Source organism: Leptosomus discolor, chromosome 1, assembly GCF_034619465.1.
Source record: "Leptosomus discolor isolate bLepDis1 chromosome 1, bLepDis1.hap2, whole genome shotgun sequence".
Classification (NCBI taxonomy): Eukaryota; Metazoa; Chordata; class Aves; order Leptosomiformes; family Leptosomidae; genus Leptosomus; species Leptosomus discolor.
The window spans coordinates 217513918-217532786 of record NC_141391.1 but is presented as its reverse complement, the minus strand read 5'-3'; the positions used below and the strand labels follow the sequence as shown (position 1 = coordinate 217532786).

The window sequence follows — 18869 nt, the reverse complement described above, 5'->3', positions numbered from 1 at the left end:
TCCGCCCCGCACCCAGGGGGGGCCTCGAAGCCACCCCACGGCCGCGTGGGGAGCACCCTAACCCCACCCCTTCCCCGTCCCGCGCGCGCGCGCCCGTGCGCGCTCCCGCCGGCGGCGGCCGTGCCCGCTGGACGGGCGGGCGAGGACCCGCCGCGCCCGCCCGCGCGCGCCACTCGGCGCGCCTGCAGAGGCGCGCGGGCGCGGGCGGCCCCGCGCCCCTTGCACGCTCGCACGCGCAACCCTTGCACACGCACGGGCACGCAAACATCGGGCACGCGCGCGCCCTTTGCGCGCGCGCCCGCGTGCGCCGCCCCCCTCCACCCCCGTCGGTGCTCGGCGCTGCAAAAGCCGGGAGGGGGGGGGGTGGGGGGTGCGCGCATAGCTCCCGCGCATGCGCGCCGCGCCCCCCACCACGGTGGCAGCGCCGTCGGCGCGGCGCAGCTCCCGCCCCTTAGCGACGGCGCGGCGAGCCAATAGGGAGAGGCGCCGGGCGGGTGATTGGCAAGCGCGCGGGCGGGGCGGGGGCGGTGCGGCTCCGCCCCCTCCCGGCGCGGTCTCTTCACGGCGGCGGCGGCGGCTCCATTTTCTCCCGCTCCCGCGGCCCCGCAGCGCCCGGTTCGCCTCAGCCCCGGCCGGCGGAGAGAGACCCGAGAGACGCCCCCCCCACCCCGTTCTTCCCTCCCCCGCGCCGCCATGAATGAGGAGTACGACGTGATCGTGCTGGGCACCGGCCTCACGGTGAGGAGGAGCTGCTGCCGCCACCCGCCTGGGCCTCAGGCCTGCCGCGGGCGGCCGCCGCCCTGCCCCGCCCCGCCGCCCCCCCCCCCCCCCCCCCACCCCATCCCGCCCCGGCGTTTAGGTCCTGTCTGCGGCTCGTCCCCCCTCCCCATCGCTTCCCCAGCCCCCCCTTCCCCCCCCTCCCCCTCCGGGCGCCGGTGTCCTTTTGCCCATCTATCACCTGATTATCACACCCGGGTAGGACACCCTGCCCTCCCCCTGGCCCCCCCCCCCCCCCTTGGGTACCCGGGTCCCTCCCCTGGATGCCGGGGTCCCTTCCCCAATCTCGCACCTGATTATTACCCCCTTCCCTGGCCGGTTCTTGTGCTCCTTTTCTTCATTTGTCACCTCGTCATCGTAATCCCCCACCCCCACCCCATAACCCTGGTTGGGGTGCCTGGGTGCCGCCTTTTCCCCCTCCCCCCCCGCGAATATTACCCTGGGTTCTGGTGTGTGCCCCTCCCCGGGATACCTGGTGCCCCTCCCCCATCTAATTATCACCGCCCCCCCCCAGTCACTAACTGCTCCCCCCCCCCCCCAGCTTGGATCCCTCCCCACCCTCTGCTCCCCCAGTGGGATCCTTTCCCCCCACCCCTAACTACACCCTCCGGCTGGCTTCTGGGGTTGATTTGGGTTATCATAGACCCCCATGTTTGGATGTCCCGTACCCCCCCCCCCCCCTCCCCACCCCTCAGCGCCCCACGGGGCCGGGCCCAGCTCCCGGAGGCCCCCGGTCCGCTGCGTTGCCTGTGGGAGGCCCCAGGAAATGCAGTTGTTTAGCGGAGGGAGGGCGGGGGACACACACACACACACGACGATGGACAATAAAACGCCAACGGGGTTGTATTGCCTGCTTTTTATTTTTATTTATTTTTAAACGTTATTTTCTTTTTCTCTTCAAACACCCCCCCCCCCCCCCCCCTCCAACCCGAGGTGGCTGCAGGTCCGTGGAGCCGTGCCCTTCTCCCCAGAGCCCAGCCTGGCTTAGGGTGGAGGCAGACCTGGTTATCCCCCCCCACCCTCCCCTCCCCTCCCGCCCCATCCCTGCTCCGCCTTTGCAGCCTTCGGCTCTCCATCCAGCCCTGACTGCAGCAGGAGGGGGATGGGGAGGCGGGCGAGCCCTGCACGCCTGTCAAAATTGTCTGATTTCTCCCCCCCCCCCCCCCCCCCAAAAAATCCTCTCCTGCATTGTCGCTTCATCTCGGTTGTCTCTGAGCAAAGCTGACAGCTGATGGCACTTGGGGGTGCGGCAGAGGGAGGGGGATGAGCCATGGTGGGGCTTTGTCCTATTGTGGAGGATGCAGTCCGCGCTGCGGGCTGCCGAGGGGAGGGGAAAAAAAATTTAAAAAAAAAGAAAAATAATGGCAGTGCCGCTGGTGTGAGGTTTACTGGTGGGGTTTTCTTCTGGTTCCTGCCTCCCTTCGAACCGAGGAGATGCCTGGGGCATCGTACCCACTGCGGGTTGAAGGGTGGATTGCAGGTTACAAATCGGAGGCATTGTTTGAAGAAGGGGGGGAAGAAAATCCAATATGGTGGCGAGGAGGTTTCCCTCGCTGTTAAAATAGCTTTTCCTGCTTTTGTTTCCCCCTCGTTAATGGGGAGAAGTGGCCAGACAAAGAGAGATCTTTGGGGTTGGCCGGGAGGGATTTCCCCCGCTTCCCCTGTTGATGGGGATCGTAAATAGAAATACACGAGCTTCCTCCTGTGGCTTCGGGGCTGTGATTGACGGGGGCCGCCACGGTGGTGGCGAAGGCATCGTGTCTGCTGACACAGGGCTGGGGCACGGCCCCTTAAGGCAAGATCTGGTTTATCGTGTGTCGTGTGTGTGTCCTCCCCCCTCCCCATTTTGAGTATGGGAATAATGGTGACAAAAGAAAATGGGCAAAGTGTGGGAGCGCCTTCGCAGCTGCTGCCGTAGGGTGAACCCAACTTTCCTGGTTGCTTTTATTCCTTTCTCTAAAGGCTTTTCCTTTGAGGTTGCAGGAACGACTTCCAAGGCAAAAGCTTCTTCCCTTTGATGGGGAAAGCTGCAGCCTGTCCTAAAACCTGTCTCGGGCTCACCAAAGCGGGGAAACGGACTTTCGGGGAGGTGAAATCTAATGAGCTTCTAGTGAAAGGGCCTCCAATAGATCTGAGCTCCATTAAAATGTTAATTTATGCTTTAGAGCGAGCCGTGGTATCAAGTTGGTAAGCACCGTGCTTAATCTCAGACTGACAAATGCCAACGTAAATTTGACAAAAGGCCTCTTGTGAAATGATTTTTAAGACAAGGGAATGCTAATGATCAGCAGTTGAGTTAAAAGGAATAAATTACACTTTTAAGGTGTGCTGACCAACTTCCAGAGGCCCGAGAGCCTGCAGGAGCGCTTCTTTTGCTTCTGCTGTGTAGGCTTTACTTCTGAAATACCAATTAGAGCAGGATGGACTTCATCTCGACTTGAGCAGCCCGTGCGGAAAAGCAAGGGAATGGAAACCAGAGGTCCTGGTGCAGCAGGATGTTCCTGGTCCTAAAAGGCACGGTGGTGGCCAGCGAGTAGTGTCTGTAGCTCAGCCTGAACCAGGCTTTGCTCTGGACTCTTTTCCGCAGTCAGATGACCATCAAACTGGAAGCTTGAAGGTTTTTCCTCCAACTTTGGTCTGGTACCAGTGCTGGCAGGGTCAGGCTTCCTGAGGAAAAGGAACTGGAGAACACGCGGCGTAAACATACTCGGTTGTTTCTTTCCTTTTCCGGAGAAAAGTCATGAAACTTCAGGTGATGTTTTCAACCAGCCAGTCCTTGCAGAACCGGGCTGTACCGTTGGAGTCCCATCAGGCTTCTGTGGTAGCTGAGTTGAGTTCGTGTCTCCTCTGAAAAGCCTGACTTGCACCTCGGGTGCCCATCTTGATGCTGCCTGAGCAAAAGGAGATGATCTGGGTGGCCTGTTCGCTAGGTACTCGAGCGCTGCGCCCCTCTGCCAGGCTGCCTGTTGGCTTGTGCCCATCTTGAGTCTTGTCCCATGAGATTTACCAGTTGACTTGTCCCAGCGTCCATCGCCAGGGCCTGTACCGTAAAATAGCTGTCTGGGAGAGGCAGCGAGCGGCTGCTGATCTGGAGGGGTTTTTCTTTCTGAAGTGAAAGCTGAGGTGTTGGTTTAAAGAGGGGGGAAAAATGAATCGTTGGAGCGTTTGTAAAAGAGCCACAAATACATTATCCACCGCAGTGGTCGTTGGGGGGGGTCTGCAGGGCCACCGCTACGTAAGCGCACGCGTAAATTCCAGTTTCGGTGGATCTGAAAGCGCAACGTGAATATTTCGGGTGCTCATCTCTTCTTCAAGCAGTAAGGAAGAGCTCAGGCAGCTTTAGGAGTGGGATTACTGGCACTAAAATATGTTAACTTTTTCCCTTACGTGTGCAAATGGGAGACCCCGTTGCAGTGCCGAGCTTGTGAAGAGAATGTCTTAGCAGTGTGGGGAAAAATAATCCCAGCGCGCTTTTAATCCTGAATTACTGCTGATCCGGCAGCCTCAAACTTACACGAGGTATAATTAACTTCCCAGCGCTCTGACGAGAGCGCTCCGGTCCTCCCTCCCGACCCACCCGTGCGCTCAGCGGCGGTGAAGCGTCAGGCTGGTGTTTGCAAAGCGCTGGTGGCTCTGGCTGCCCTCGCCCGAGAGCTGGTAGGTCTTCCAGCTACCGGATCCTGGGAGGTGCTGGTGGGAAGGACTTCTCCAAATTCCACAGGTCTTAAATAGCTTTAAGATCCTTGGCTTAGGCTTGCTAGGTGCGTCGTGCCTTGCAGATGAGGCAGCATCGTTCTCCAGGCCTACTGCACAAACCCGTTCTTAATCTGGCGCGGTAATCGGCAGGCTGGAGAGCACCTCGTGCGTTTATTTTCAGTCTTGCCTCTTCCCTTCACTTTTCATTTACACCTCTCTGGTCCGGCAGTGGCTCGGACGTTTGGGAGCGGGGACGTTGTGCCCTCTGCGAGGCGTTCGTTCTCTGTGCCCCGGATGGTGTGGGTTATTTGGCGTGACCGTTGCGCCTAATCAAACTATATCTCGTGTAGCCCCAGCAGGTGAACACCATGTTCCCGTTGGGTTTTCCCTCGTGGCGGGCACCAGTGCGCTGAACTAAGCTTCTTACCTGCCAGCTGCCTCGCTGCGACAAAGCTCTATAAATCCATCGCGAAGCTACGCGTTCACTTTCTGTAGGAGCAGAGGAGCCAAACCCTTTGGTTCAAGATCCGTTTCATCATATAGGCACAGGCCTCGTGGCTTCAGGAGCCTAGATAAAGAACATGGAAGTGACTACAAGGACCAAGTGGAGTGTCACTGTCCCTTGCCTCACCCCCGGTAGCAGAAGGGATCGCTCGAGGGCAGCGAGCCTGGACGGTTAAGCAGAGCTTTGAGTCTCGCTCCTTGGAGCCCGGCGTGGTAAGACGCAGCCAACGCGTGCCAGAGGTGGAAGAGCCCCGGTGATGGCAACGAGCTCCGCGCAGCTTCTCGCTCCCCACAGCCCGGCTTTCTCAGCGCGAGCTCTCGCCGTGCCAGAACCCATCCTCCGAGGCGAAGAAGGAATTTTTGCTGAACGCCTCGCGCAGAATCCTCCCCTCGGCGCCGTTAGATGGACCGACGACGCTGGCTCAAGTTTCCAGCGGGCTGTCTGAGCCTTTCTGAACTGCCGCCCTACTTGGAGAAAATCCATGGAAACCGACTTGCTTCCCTCGGTTCCTGGAGGCTTCCACGTTGCCGAAGATCTATTCGTGATGGATTCGGGCAAGCGAGGGAAGAGCTGATGGTCTCAAGCAAGCGTGGAAGCACCAGTACCTCCACGTTACCCCTTACTCCTGTTTTGTTTTTTTTTTTCATGGATTTATATCAAATGTGCTGTCTCCACGTTTCTGATGCACACTGCTCCCTGGTTCTGCCTTCTCCGGCCATTTGAAGTGGCCGAGCACTCCGAGACTTGCTCCGTCATTCATTTGGCAACACGACGCGAGCTCTGGGGAGCCCAGCGCAACCTGACCGGGCTGAAGCCGTGGATTATCGTAGCGCAGCGTGGCTGGAATTTGCACTGAGATTGTGTTTGACCCCCGGCTGGATACCTGGAGCTTTCCCTCCTGTGTCTTGGTGCCCTTTCTGCTGTCAGCAGCTGCTCGCTTTTACCCGTTTGCACGCTGTTGATGTTTGTCACACGGTCAGGCAGCCACAGATTTGAACTCTGACGCTTCCCCTTTTTTTTTTTTCATTTGCAGTCTAAACCATTTCCAGCCCTTCCCTTATCGGTACAGGCTGTTTGTTTTCCTCGTTCCCTGACCCGAACGACGTAATGACATATCAGGCGGCTCCTAGACGCAGACTGGCGCACCAGTGGAGGGCTATAGCCAGCAGTCAGCCAGCGCAGCCGTCGAAAGGAATTGCTGAGCTGGGAGGATAAATCTATTGTGCCTCTCGTGTGTTTTATGACCGTGCTGTTGCCTCATCGGCCGCGAAGGGAAGCGACGGCGAAAGGCCGGCGCGGGATTTCAACGCTTCGGGGCTCTGCAGCAGCCTGGGTGATGTAACGAACCTGTTAAATGAGCCTTGGATAAAATAGGACCGTCATACCTCCGCCTCGATCCCCGTGTCGGTGTTTAATGGGTATGAAATAAGATTGAAGAGGTGCTTACATCGTCTGCTGGTACCCAGATTGGCTCTAGGGGGATTTGGGGAGGCAACCTGTTGAAGGGATACGCGCTCGCTGGGAAGTGATGGGTGTGCTGCTCTGAGAAGATAGAGCAAGAAATGCTTTGAAGTTTCCTCAAATGGAGGAAGAGAATCAGCTGACATCTGGGCCGAAGAATCCAGCTTCTGCAGCTTTCCCTGGAACTCCATCCCTCCCATTGATGCCTTTTTCGTTCCGAAATCCTGGTTGGCTTCCTCGTGGCTCAGCTCCAGCGTGGATGCTGACGGTCCTGTACCACCATCTGGCAGAGCCCCTGAGCCAGGGTTTTGGAAGGTGTTTCAGGGGGAGTAAAACCGCAGGTTAGAGCAAAGAGTCAAAGCGGAGCCCTTGTGTAGACCTCTGTGAAGTTTGGAGATCACGCTGGCCGGCGGGGATGCACTTGGTGTGATAGTCCCACGTTGCCTGTGGTAAATCATTAACGTTTTAACCGACACCGTAAAAGCCACGTGTGCTTTCACTTGTGCGGTTCCTCAGCCTCGTAGGGCTCGTGGTGCTCTCGAGTAGTGGCTTCTCCCAGGGTTTGGTGCAGCCATGTCTGCTGTAGGGGTCTCTGCTTGCTTCAGCCTGTCTGGAAAAAGTGGAGGGCTTCGTAGGAGGTGAGGGATGTGGAGTCTGTGGAGGATGGGATGTAGAACAAGTGGAGGGCCTTGTAGGACGTGAGGGATCTGGAGTCTGTGGAGGATGGGATGGAGCAGCTGATGGAGAGGTTTTGTGGGAAGCACTGTGGCTAATTCTGTTCCCGATCCACATGATGACCGTGAAGCCTTGAAATCACCCGCAAACTCAGGGATTAAACTCGAGGCATCCCGTTCCCGCCGTGCGCCAGGCAGGCGGCTCTAGTTTGGCTCTTCGGGGCCTTGGCTGAATTCCCGTGGCACGCTGCTGGGTCAGGGGCTGGCTAGCCTCGCCTTGCTCTCCCAGCAGAGAAGATTTGCCCGTGGCCACCTGGAAGCGTGAGAACGGCAAGTCCTTAGGCCAGCAATCCCTCAGGCCAACGATCCCTCCCCACCATCCACGAGCCTACAGATGTTGTTGAGGAACTTCAGAACGAAATAACCCCTCCTGCGAGCCGCCTTTACCGCGGATTGGTCTTTACCTGGTGAAGATGATTTTAAATGCTTCCTTTCCACCGAGGATTTACCCGAGTTAGGATTTGGGAGTCAAGAAAAATACAAGGCGGGAGACTTTTTGGGTTATAACCGTGGTTTGGTTATACCCGTATTGGCCAGCGTTGCCGTAACCACTTATGAAATAAGCCTCCTACGGGCCCCAGCAAGGGGGGAAGCGCCACAGGAGGAGAGTCCCGAGTGCTCTGCAGGGCGAGGTGCACGTGGAGGAAACACGAGGGATGTCACGGAGATGCGGATCTCCGCCAAGAGGGCCGAGCTGCCGGTTCTCCTGGACGAACGGCTCCTCTGCTCCTGGGTGAGGAGCCGTGCGGCGGTGGCACCGCAGCAGCTGGACGTGGGGTTTCACAGGCTGAGTGAAAGATAACGTGGGATAGACAGCGCTGGTGGTGAACGAGAACTCGGTGGCAGATGTAATTCTGCAAGAAAAATCAGCAAAACCGCCACGATAAGCAGGCCTAAACGTGCAAGAATTCGGGTTTTTGTTAAGCTCTTTGGCTGGTGAATGCCAGAGCCGGTGACCGGGTGAGTTGCAGAGTTTTAATGGGGGTTTAGCTGTGCAAGTGCTTGGCCGGCTCTGCAGGCTGCGACTTGTGTCCCTCCGAGATTAGCCTCAGCCTCTTGGTGGTGCGTTCAGACACAGGCAGCTGATCGGCTGCTCAGAGGAATCTCGGTGTTTTTAATCTCGGTGGGTACGTGGCAAGGATAGCGAAGTGTCTGCTGAGATGAGAAAGCTCCCAAATGGCTTAATTTATGCTTTTATGCTACCTGCACCCTCTGAGAGTGGCTGTGGACTCCTTTGCATTTCCCAGTGTGGCAAATCTCAAAGACTTGAGGTTTGGAGGAGACTTAACTGAAGATTTCGTGCTCCTGCTGTCACCCAGAAATGAGGGTGCTGCCTCTCTGCGGCCATCCTGATAGCTGGTGGTTTAGCAGTACAGATTTTCCCCATCTGGCCCAAATGCATGACCTTCCCAGAAACTTCCTCAAGGGAGCCCTGGTAGGAGGTGGTTGTGGAGTGAAAAACCTCTTGGTTGGCTTACCCAGAGCAGACAGCAAACCCAGTAAGGGGTTAATGTGGCTCAGAAGTCTTTCAGCACGTGTGTGTCTCCGTTCCAGAGTGAGGCAACTGGTGTGTTTGTCTTTAAAGAGCCTGTGCAGGTACCTTCAAATCTAGGCAGGCAGCAGGCTGCCCCAACACGCTCTTCGAGAGAGCATCGGTGGGGGAAACGGAAGGAGGCTCAGACGCACCCTAACACGTCCCTGGCATCCTTTTGTTCCCTCTCTCCGCAGGAATGCATCCTCTCCGGGATCATGTCCGTGAATGGAAAGAAAGTCCTTCACATGGATCGTAACTCTTACTACGGAGGGGAAAGCGCATCCATTACACCCCTGGAGGACGTAAGTACGGAGCCTGACACCCCGCTATTGTGTCCTCCCCAGGCGCGTGGAGGGGGCTTTATTCCCTCCTGCCCTAGGGGTGGATCCGAAGTAATTACTCCAAAGGGCTTCCTTTGAGTACGAGGGTTTTATGGCACTTCCACACCAGTTAATAGCGGGGGAGAAACCAGGGTGTGCTTGGCTCGTTTTCTGTAGCTCCCAGTGATCGTTGGGGGGGGTGTAACGCCCGCCAGCCGGACGTTAAAACCCTTCAGCCGCGTCGCGGCGGGCCGCGCTTGCCGGCGAGCGTCGGCGTGCCGAGCGCTGCGGGCTCTTTGTGCCGCGGTGTAACGCTTGGCCCTGGCTCTGCCAGCGCTCCCAGCCGGAGGGGGCACCACCTCGGGGGGGCGCGGGGGGGGTTACTGCGTGCGCCCTGTGACTGTGTAACCCCTAAAGCCGTTAGTGAGGCTGATTAATTAGATGCCAGGAAATCACTGCTCTCTCCTTGCTGCTTAACTGGGTTCAGTATTTCTCCTGGGGAATGTGGTTTTGGTGTCTGGAGGCAGTTCTGAAGTAGGCATTTTTGATCAGATCACCTTTGGCGAGGTTAAACGGTGTTTCGGTCCAGCAGGTCATAAATTCCCAAGCTTTAAGCCTGGGAGGAAGAAAGATTGGATGAGCAGAATAATGCTGCCCGATTCCTACCGTAAGAATTTACTGGATGTGCATCGTGCATTGCATCAAAAATGAAACTGGAGCTAAAACGCCGGCCAAAAGCTTGCTGTGAAGAGCTTATGTTCAGCTGGGGAGATGTGGGGGTGGAAAGTGTGTACATGTGTGGGTGAAATGATACCCGTAGCTATTTCCTCTACTATAACAAGGTTTGTATTCTCTCCGAAGCTCTACAAAAGGTTTAATCTACCAGGAACTCCACCAGAATCGATGGGGCGAGGAAGAGACTGGAACGTGGACCTAATTCCCAAATTCCTTATGGCGAACGGTAAGCGATGCCGAGCTCCCGAATCCGCCTGTCACCGAATAACCGGCCCTTCGGCCATCACGTTTCCCCCCGCCCCCGAGGGCTGCGCCACGCTGGCTCGAGCGGATCCCGCCCCCCTTTGGGCCAGGAGCACCGCGGCTTCGGCCCTGTGGCTCGTGTTGGCCGCGGAGCTTTCGGGCTCAGAGGGTGGCTCCGGCTTGGAGCCTGCGGCAGCGGCGCGGCTGGAAGGTGCGAACGTCCGTTTGCCAACGTCCTCTCGAAGCGGTTGCCGAGTTGATGCCGCGAGTTTGTGCGTCGTTATCTCTCCGTGGCTTGGGAAGGAACGGTTGATTCCACGGTGACTCTTAATCCCTTTTGTTCCTATTTTATGGTTGGCGGCCTCTTCCTGACGCTACAAATCCTCATTCTTTGTGTGTTCTGGCACTGGGACAGGTCTTCTAGACCAAATCCCCTGTCGGTGAAGTGGTTATCAAGGCAAGCGAGTCCGGGGGCAGCTCCCTTTGCCAAATCCCCACCACTTGCTGCCGGAATCTCTTGTCCCTGCAGCACGAGGGGACGGAGGTGTTGTGTAGTGCCAGCCTCGCTCGGGGTTCGGGTCAAGGTTTGGTTACTCTGGTCTCGGGTGGACCAGGAATCCCGCTGTGGTGTGTTCCGAAGGGACAGCATCCCCCTGGGGAGGGGACGGTGGGTGGGGACAGGTAAGTGGGCAGGGCCGAGGGCTAACTTGTGCCAAGCGGGCTGGCCAACGGATGCGCGAGGTGGGCTGGATCCGAACAGCGAGGCTGAGGAGCTGCTGTGGCGCAAAGATGCGACCTTGTTGGTCGTGTCGAGCGTGAATGAGCTGGCGGGAGCAAAGAGCAGCCGTGTCCTGCAGCGGGTTCACGTCCTGCAGGATGGCTTTTCCTCGCGGAAACCGCAGGAGCGGCAAGGAAGCTGTTAATTGCCTGTGAGAGAGCTTTAGAGCTGCCTGATCATTGCAGTAGATCATTGAGTATCTGCCACACCCCGTCTGTTACACAAGGACCTTAAGAGCTGTGCGGGTTGGAACGCGGCGCTGCCGTTGACGGGTTCGCTGGGCTGGAAGGAACAGTCTGCCTCGCGAGAAGCGCTGTCCTCTTGGCTTCTGGCCGCAGGCCCCTGCTTGACTTGTGCCAAACCTCCTTTCCAGGTCAGCTGGTAAAGATGCTGCTCTACACAGAAGTCACTCGCTACTTAGACTTCAAGGTGATCGAGGGGAGCTTCGTCTACAAGGGAGGAAAGATCTACAAAGTTCCCTCCACTGAGGCAGAAGCCTTGGCATCCAGTGAGTAGTTGCACCTTCCTTGGTTTCCTCTAAACACGGGCGAGACAGGTCTGCGCCACCCACGTCTCGGGGTGTTCTGTGCTCACGTAGGAAAGAACTCTTGACGCTCCTCCTCACGTGGTGCTGGGTGTCTCAGCGGTGAGCTGTGCTTAGCGCAGGGTTCTTCTGCATCTCGTTTGACTTCAAACGCCACTTGCCCCGTGAGTCTTGGGCTGCCTGAGCCTCGAGTTAACTGTTTTCTTGGAGCTTTCAAACGGAGCCCGTCAAGCTGCCTGCTCCGCGGCTCATCTCGTGAGAATTTGGCAGCATTTTACTTCCTCGAGAGGCTCCTTTGGGGGCTTCTGCTCCCAGCTCTGCCATAAATATTTAACGTTGGGTCCTTGTTGGGTGGAACTGTGTGTGTGTGTGAAGAATGCTGTCGCACGTGTCAAGCAGGCAAGTTGGAATGACTGAATCCAATGTGGGGCACTTAGCTCCAATCCTCGTTGGTGTCTCCTTAAATTTCACCCCTCGGATAATACCGTGGTCTCTTAAGAGACTGGCAGAAGGAGGAGGTGCCTTTGGCGCCGCCTCTGCCTTCGTGTCTCGGCGAGTCCAGTCTTGCTTCTCCAATTTGTAGACAATTCAGATGCATAAATGGTGCCTTGTCCAACCTCCCGTTGGAAGTTTTGACCCTCCCAGCGCTTGCTGGTTCCTGGGCGAGGCTGCAGGAGAGCCCGGCGCCGCCTGCTTTGGGGATGCCAAGCCGGGTAGATCCCAAACGCAGGTCTCTGCTTACGGAAGCTCGGGGTTGGCCTTTACCCCGGCCCAAGTGGGAACTGCTCTCCAGGCTTTCCTCCAGCTGGAAGGAGGAGCCCAGCCTCTGGCCGTGCCTCGAGAACAGTTGGCTGTAGCACCTCTTGAGCTCCAGTACACCAGGACAGCTGCCTGGGTGGACCGGCGTGGCAGACGTTGGTGTCTCCCGCTCGAACGGAGCGCCTTGGTTAGCCCTCCAGGCCAAACTCTGCCGCATCCAGTGACGTCTGAAACGCTCCCCTGCCGCCGGTACTCTGTGGCAACGGAAAAGCCCTTTAGTAGCCGTGTCAGTTTTGACAAATTCCCTTGTTTTCAGGCTTAATGGGCTTGTTCGAGAAACGCCGCTTCAGGAAATTCCTAGTGTACGTCGCCAACTTCGACGAGAACGACCCCCGAACTTTCGAAGGCGTCGACCCCAAGAAGACCACCATGCGCGACGTGTATAAGAAGTTTGACCTGGGCCAAGACGTTATAGACTTCACGGGCCACGCCCTGGCGCTCTACAGGACTGACGAGTAAGTGCGGGTTCGGTTGCTCCCCCAAATCAGCCGGGGGTGCAGGGTTCGAGGGGGTGGGAAGCGTGTCTGTCCCCGGGGTGCTGCGTGAATCTTAACACCTTGGGTCCTCTGCTGGTGGGATGTTTAAACTCTGTGGGTTCCTGGCGTTCACGAAGCGTCTCCTTCCTGAATAAAACCCCTCGGGACACTCAAGTGCTTCTAAAAGGGAACGTCTCGCCAGGAGCAGCCGGAGGGTGGGGAAGGAAACTTTGCGGGAAGTAAATGTTTCGCTCTCTGCGTCTCTTCTGCTGTGAGCCTTGGTTTGTGAGACGCTGCAAATCGCGTTAACTGCGCTCTCCAGCTATCTAGATCAACCCTGCCAGGAAACAATCAACAGGATTAAGCTCTACAGCGAGTCGCTGGCTAGATACGGCAAAAGCCCCTACCTTTATCCCCTCTACGGCCTTGGAGAGCTGCCGCAGGGATTTGCAAGGTGAGAAGAATTGGGATTTGGACTCCAGTCTTTTTTTTTCTCAGTGCTGGTCGGGGGGGAGGGGGGATCAGATGTGCGGTCAGGCTTCCAGAAGGTGATGCCCCATCATTAATGGTTCTGTCTTCATCCAGAAGCGATTCCTCCACGCGAGGCTGCTTCTGTCCTGGCTTGTGCCCTGCGATTCCCGTCAGGGTGGTAGCTCTGGGTTTGCTCAGAGACGCTGCTTGCAGCGAGGAGTCTATCCACGAGGGCGGATTTGTCTGCGTGGTGTAGCCTGCAGCTCTAGGACTGTCTGGGTTGCACCAAGCGGGTTCTTTCTAGCTGGGTGTCATCGCGCTAATAACTTGCTCCAAACACCGGCTGGCGCCTCGCAGGAAGAACAGCGGCTGCGTCGATGTTGAAGCAGCGCCTTTCGAAACGAGCCGGACTCGAGCGTCGGGGGGGTTTGTCCAAGTGGAACAGAAACAAGGGGCTGGAAGGGTTGTTTAAAAACCCCGCGGGGACCACGCTGAAGTGGCTTTCCTCTTGCAGGCTAAGTGCTATATATGGAGGCACCTACATGCTGAACAAGCCCATCGAAGAGATCGTGATAGAAAATGGCAAAGTGGTTGGTGTGAAGTCTGAAGGGGAGGTACGGTACCTTCTGGGTCTTCTCCCTTACTGCCCACCCCACCTCTTGCCTCTCAAAACAGAGGCTGTCGGTCATCCAGCTGGACAAATGCAGTAGAAAAAACCCTCGCCACACCCTGCTCCCCCCCCCCCCTGCGCTGGTTTTCCCTGCGTCACCCTCACTTGAGGTGTTTCCCTGGCGAGGCGGGCAGTACAGGAGTCCCGCTTCAGGAGCTGGACTCTCCACGGGGTGGCAAGGTTGTGTTCTGAGCGAATCAGGCTGGCTAGAGTGGAAAGGAGCTGCTTGCTCGGGTCTAACCCGGGTACGGAACCAGCTCTGCCCTTGACATGGAGCAGTAGCTGCTCGGGCAGCTGGCGCGCAGCCTTGCGAGCTGCTCGGAAGCTATAAATGTGCTCCCAGCTGGAGCTGGATGGTTTAGCACTTGCTGGTGGGGTAAGGTGTCCCCTCTGGGTGGGGGGTGACGTGGCCTGGGGGGGGGGGGGGTGACGCGGCCTGGCTAGCAGCGGAGGTGATAATCCGCGCTGCAGCCTGATGTGCCCAAGCGCAGGCGGCCTGGAGGCTTCAGATTGGTCAAATATTAAACTATTACCCTAAAAACGAGTCCTAATACAAGCTGGTCAATCCTTACCTGTTTGGTTCAGCCTCGCCCTCAGCAAGTTATGGTCCTAGACTGGAAGGACTGGGCTCTGGGGTGGGTGGAGCCTCGCTGTGTGCTGAAGGACAAGGGGAAGATGCGATGGGTGGCGCAGCCGCCCGAGGGTAACGCGCTGGGATTCGGGTTGCCCGCGCTGCTGCCGGCGGTGAAACAAGGACCCGGTGCAGGAACGGCCGCCTCGAGCCGCTCTTGGTTTCCCCCAAAACCGGCTGGTTCTTCGTCTCTGCCTCCGCGCGGTCACCACCCGAGGTCCCTCTGTCTCCGCAGGTTGCTCGCTGCAAACAGCTCATCTGCGACCCCAGCTACGTCTCGGACCGCGTCACGAAGGTCGGCCAAGTGATTCGGGTAATCTGCATCTTGAGCCACCCGATCAAGAATACGAACGATGCCAACTCGTGCCAGATCATCATTCCACAGAACCAAGTCAACCGAAAATCGGGTAACGGGGAGAGCGGGGAGCGCCGGGGGGGCGGGCGTGCACGGGGCTCGTCGCGCTTGGGGTTGAGGCAGAGCCGGGTTTTCGGCGGCCTCAACGCGTGCTCCGGTGGTCCGGCGAGATGGGAATCAAACGGGGAAGAGGCCCTCGCTGCCGCTCCTGTGGCAGAATCGATGTCCTCGTCCAGAAATCCTTCAGGCCCCCGCGAGGCGGCGCTTTAGGGCAGCGAGGGGGCGAGGAGGGAGAAGCCGGAGTGCCTGTGGTCGGGAAGCCGTGGGGGGAACCCGCCGAAGGAAGTGCCCCGACCTGGGAGAAGTGGATGAGGAGCACGGGGGAGCGGGGGGGTGCTCTGGGAGGGGGGCGAGGGCTGCGTGCAGGAGGGGAAACGCTTCCTCGCCCTCGAGCAGAGGGGTGGGCAGGCTGCTGGGGACCCCGCTGGCGTTCAGGAGCCGTCCCAGTCGCTGAACTGGGGAGAGGTCGCAGGGTTCCTCGTGTCCGGGCCCCTCGGCCGAGCGCGCGGGCCTGCGGGGCAAGGCCGGAGCTCGTTCAAGCGCGGTCTTAAATGAGGCGAGGAGGTGCGAAGCGCCGGGGGCGGGGGGGGGCAGGAAGGGGTGTGCGAGCTCGAGGGGGTTTTTGGGACGGGGCAGGCCCGACCCGGGGGTTTTGGCTCGCCGGGGGCGCGCGTTGCTGACGTGCTGCCGCGCTGCCCTCCCCCCCAGATATCTACGTCTGCATGATCTCCTCCGCGCACAACGTGGCGGCGCAGGGGAAGTACATCGCCATCGCCAGCACTACCGTGGAAACCGCGGACCCGGAGAAGGAAATCAAGCCGGCCTTGGACCTCTTGGAGCCCATTGAGCAGAAGTAAGCCCTCGACCAGCCCCCTCGCTGCCTTCTCACCCCTCTGCTGCGAGCGCTGGGGCCGGCGGCGTGGGGGCAGAGGGGGTGCGCAGGCCGCTGGGCTGCGCGGAGGTGTTGAAACTCCGCGTTTCCTCCGCGCCTTCCCCGCTGACGCAGGGGGCAGGGCGATGCCCTTCAATTCGGCCGCTCTTGTACCCCCACTGATGCTCAGCGATGCTCTAAAACCATTCTGAAGCTCATTTTTTTTTTGTATTTAATTTTTTTTTGTTTGTTTGTTTTAAATTCTTCTTCCAGGTTCGTTAGCATCAGTGACCTGTTCGCACCGACCGACTTGGGAACCGAAAGCCAGGTCAGTGAGCGCCGCGCTCGGGCTGGGAGGGGGCGAGGAGAGGGGGCGGCTCGATGCTCAACGGCTCCTGCTCTTTCCAGATCTTCATTTCGCGCACCTACGACGCCACCACTCACTTCGAGACGACGTGCGACGACATCAAAGATATTTACAAGAGGATGATGGGATCAGAGTTCGACTTTGAGGAGATGAAACGCAAGAAGAACGATATCTATGGGGAGGAGGAGCAGCAGTAATGAGAGTCTCTAATTAGGAGAAATTTAAATCGGCTAATATGAATATATAAGGAACTTAATGAACACTGTACGAAATTCAATATTGTAAGGCCTGCTTTTGTAATCCCATCTCTGAGAGATTGAAGAGTACTGCACTGGTAATGTTCCCCTTTTTGGATATTATGTGTTAATTATTTCATTCTAGTAGGGCTGCTGTCCAGAATCTGGCAAATTACTGACTGATTTAATGACTAACCTCGTAAGCAAAAGGCAGACTGAACCTGGGTTGGTTTTGTTTTTGTTTCGTTGGGTTGTTTTTTTTTTTTTTTTTCTTTTTGCAGACGTAGACGTTGGTGCAGATTGGAAAATAACTCATTGACAGCTGTGTCTTACCTTGTCTTTTTAATCATTTGTAAACATCCTCCACAGTGACGTGCTTCTGGTGAGCTAGTAGATGTGACGGTTGTCACTCAAACCTGACACCGAGGAAAATTAGAAACTGAGCACTCCATTATTGTGGACAGCACCCCTAAAGTCTCTCCCATCAATCTTAACTCTTGTGGCAAGTTGTATTATGGACAAAGCCCACATCTATTGTAGCAGCAAATGTTGGCTTAGTTCTGGGCACAGAACTTAACCTCCACTTAAGCTTCTAAAACTGTTTACATCGGTTGGGACACAGCTGTGCCTGAGGCTCCTTTGTGTTTTAATCTTAATAAAATTGAGAGAACGAATTACAGAGCAGGCAAGATGTGGAAGTATTTTTCTGTACCTTGGTGGCTTCTCGGATGGACCAAACGGCACTGCGGTATCGATATGACAGAGCCTGTGCTTCTCGTGTCTCCTGAAGGCTCCAGATGATTTCTGTACTGCGAAGTAAAGCCAAATTCTGGAAACCAGTCCTGGGCTCTGGTCTGATTCACTTCAGTTGTATGAGCAGCTGCTCCTGGCCGAGATCCCTCGGATCTCTGCCCGCCAGGGTTGAGGCGGGAGCGGTGCAGAGCAGTTCCGACGAGCAAACGGGCTCGGGCTGGGTTGGCCTTCCCAGCCCCTGCTTCCCCAGCTGCACCCAGCGCTGCTTTTTGGCAGGGGAGAAGATGCTGCAGCTCCAAGACAAGCCTGCTCGCTCCCTGCAGCGCCCCCCCCCCCCCCCCGCCCCCACCTCCAGAAATAGCACTTCTGGGAGCCGCAGGACGTCATCCTTTGCTCTTACAGCTCCTCTCCAGGGCAGTGAGCTCTCGCGGAAGATGCTCCTCTTCCCAGTGAGCCTTCTCGCTCCCCTGGCTCCCCTCCTGCAGCGAGGAGCAGGGCTCGTCTTTAGCCACAGCGAGGCCGAGTGCCAGGATAACGTGAGGAAAACGCCTCGGAACAGCTTCCTCCTGCTCTGGGCCAGGCAGGGTCGCTGCTGCGGGCTTCATCCTGCCCTTCAGCCGGGGCTGTGCTGCCCTCAGGCTCCTGCCGAAGAGGAAGCGGGTACTTTGACCGCATCTCGGTCACCAAGCTGGGCTAAACCGGGCTGTGGCTGCCCCTTTCCTTCCTCCCTCCCCGGCGTCAGGGGCTTTCGGCACTTCCTCTTCGCCGGGGTGCCGGTTCCAGGAACCACCTTGCCCGGCGAAGCCCCTGGGGCCCGTATTGCCGGAGGGAGGCGCGTCACGGTGGCTGGGGAAGTTCTCCCTTGCCTTGTGCTTCCTCTCTTGAGCTGCTGCAGCGACAAGCTGAGGCTTTTCCAAGGCAAGATGGACCTAAGGCGAGGGGAAAATGAGCTCCTTCCCCTAAATGCTTCCCTTACACCCCCCGCCCCGCTGTTATTCCTCTGGCTCTCCGTACCCTTTTCCTGCTGGGAAGGAGGCCCTGAGTCTCCCCGAGGCCAGCACAGTTAGAGTGAAGGGGTCTCACTCTCTTCAAAGGTGGGGGTAAAGCAGACCAAAGCTGATCTCTGATCTCCAGGGGGGGGCTGGGAAAGTTGCTGTCGTCGAGAGGAGAGGCTGGGTGCTGAGGGGGAACCCCTCTCCAGAGAGCAGCGGGGTGTAAAACTTCATTTTCAGGCTTTATTAATAAAACTCTGTACAAAGTCATTCTGTACATAACATTCTTGCATTCTTTTATTAAAAAAAAAAAAAAAAGAAAAAGAAAGAGGACAGCCCTGTCCTCGCCCTCGCTAGGCAGGGTATCTTACAAAGGTCTTTCACGCGGCGTTCTCCTCCGGGCGCAGCGCTACCATAAATAAGAGCTTTTTTTTTTTTTGTTTCCTGTTGTCTGGCTATTTACAAGACTTCCACGTGCTGGAACGCACTCGAAGCCCAGCAGTGAAATGGTACCGAGAGAAAACAGGGAGCGGGAGGGTGTGTGTGTGATGTGGAGTGCTGAGGGGCCTCAGCGCCGCTGGGGCGATGGTCCCCACCCCACCCCACCCCCCCTTTAAAATATCCACCCGCCCCAGCAGCTGCGTACGGTCCGTACAGCAACAGCCACGTGGGAAATGCATTTATTATGGTGGCCTCCTCTCGCTCCTAACCTTCAAGTAAAAGCTGTGGGTTTTTTTTTTTTTTAATTTATTTTCCTCTTTCTTCCAATGTCGAATGCACTAATCACTTGAAAACACTCCAATAATTTAAAACCATGTAACATTAAAATAACCTCTGTCCT

The 18869-nt window shown here is 57.2% G+C and overlaps 1 protein-coding gene across 1 annotated transcript; it reads left to right on the top strand.

The window, feature by feature from the left end:
• The first annotated feature begins 673 nt into the window (after positions 1–673).
• GDI2 (GDP dissociation inhibitor 2) lies at positions 674–17122 on the top strand. Its single transcript, XM_086475102.1, has 11 exons — positions 674–738; positions 8902–9009; positions 9889–9988; positions 11157–11291; positions 12403–12601; positions 12945–13076; positions 13608–13707; positions 14630–14801; positions 15518–15662; positions 15954–16008; positions 16089–17122. The coding sequence occupies exons 1-11, from the start codon at positions 694–696 to the stop codon at positions 16242–16244; spliced, it is 1347 nt and encodes a 448-aa protein (XP_086331228.1). The 5' UTR covers positions 674–693; the 3' UTR covers positions 16245–17122.
• The last annotated feature ends 1747 nt before the right edge of the window (positions 17123–18869 follow it).

What these genes read in the sequence shown, in the direction of transcription:
- GDI2 (XM_086475102.1), top strand. Translation starts at nt 694, where the DNA reads ATGAATGAGGAGTACGACGTGATCGTGCTGGGCACCGGCCTCACG. An exon ending in TGCTGGGCACCGGCCTCACG is followed by an intron (nt 739 to 8,901) that starts GTGAGGAGGAGC and finishes CTCTCTCCGCAG; the next exon opens with GAATGCATCCTCTCCGGGAT. An exon ending in CTGCCGCAGGGATTTGCAAG is followed by an intron (nt 13,077 to 13,607) that starts GTGAGAAGAATT and finishes TTCCTCTTGCAG; the next exon opens with GCTAAGTGCTATATATGGAG.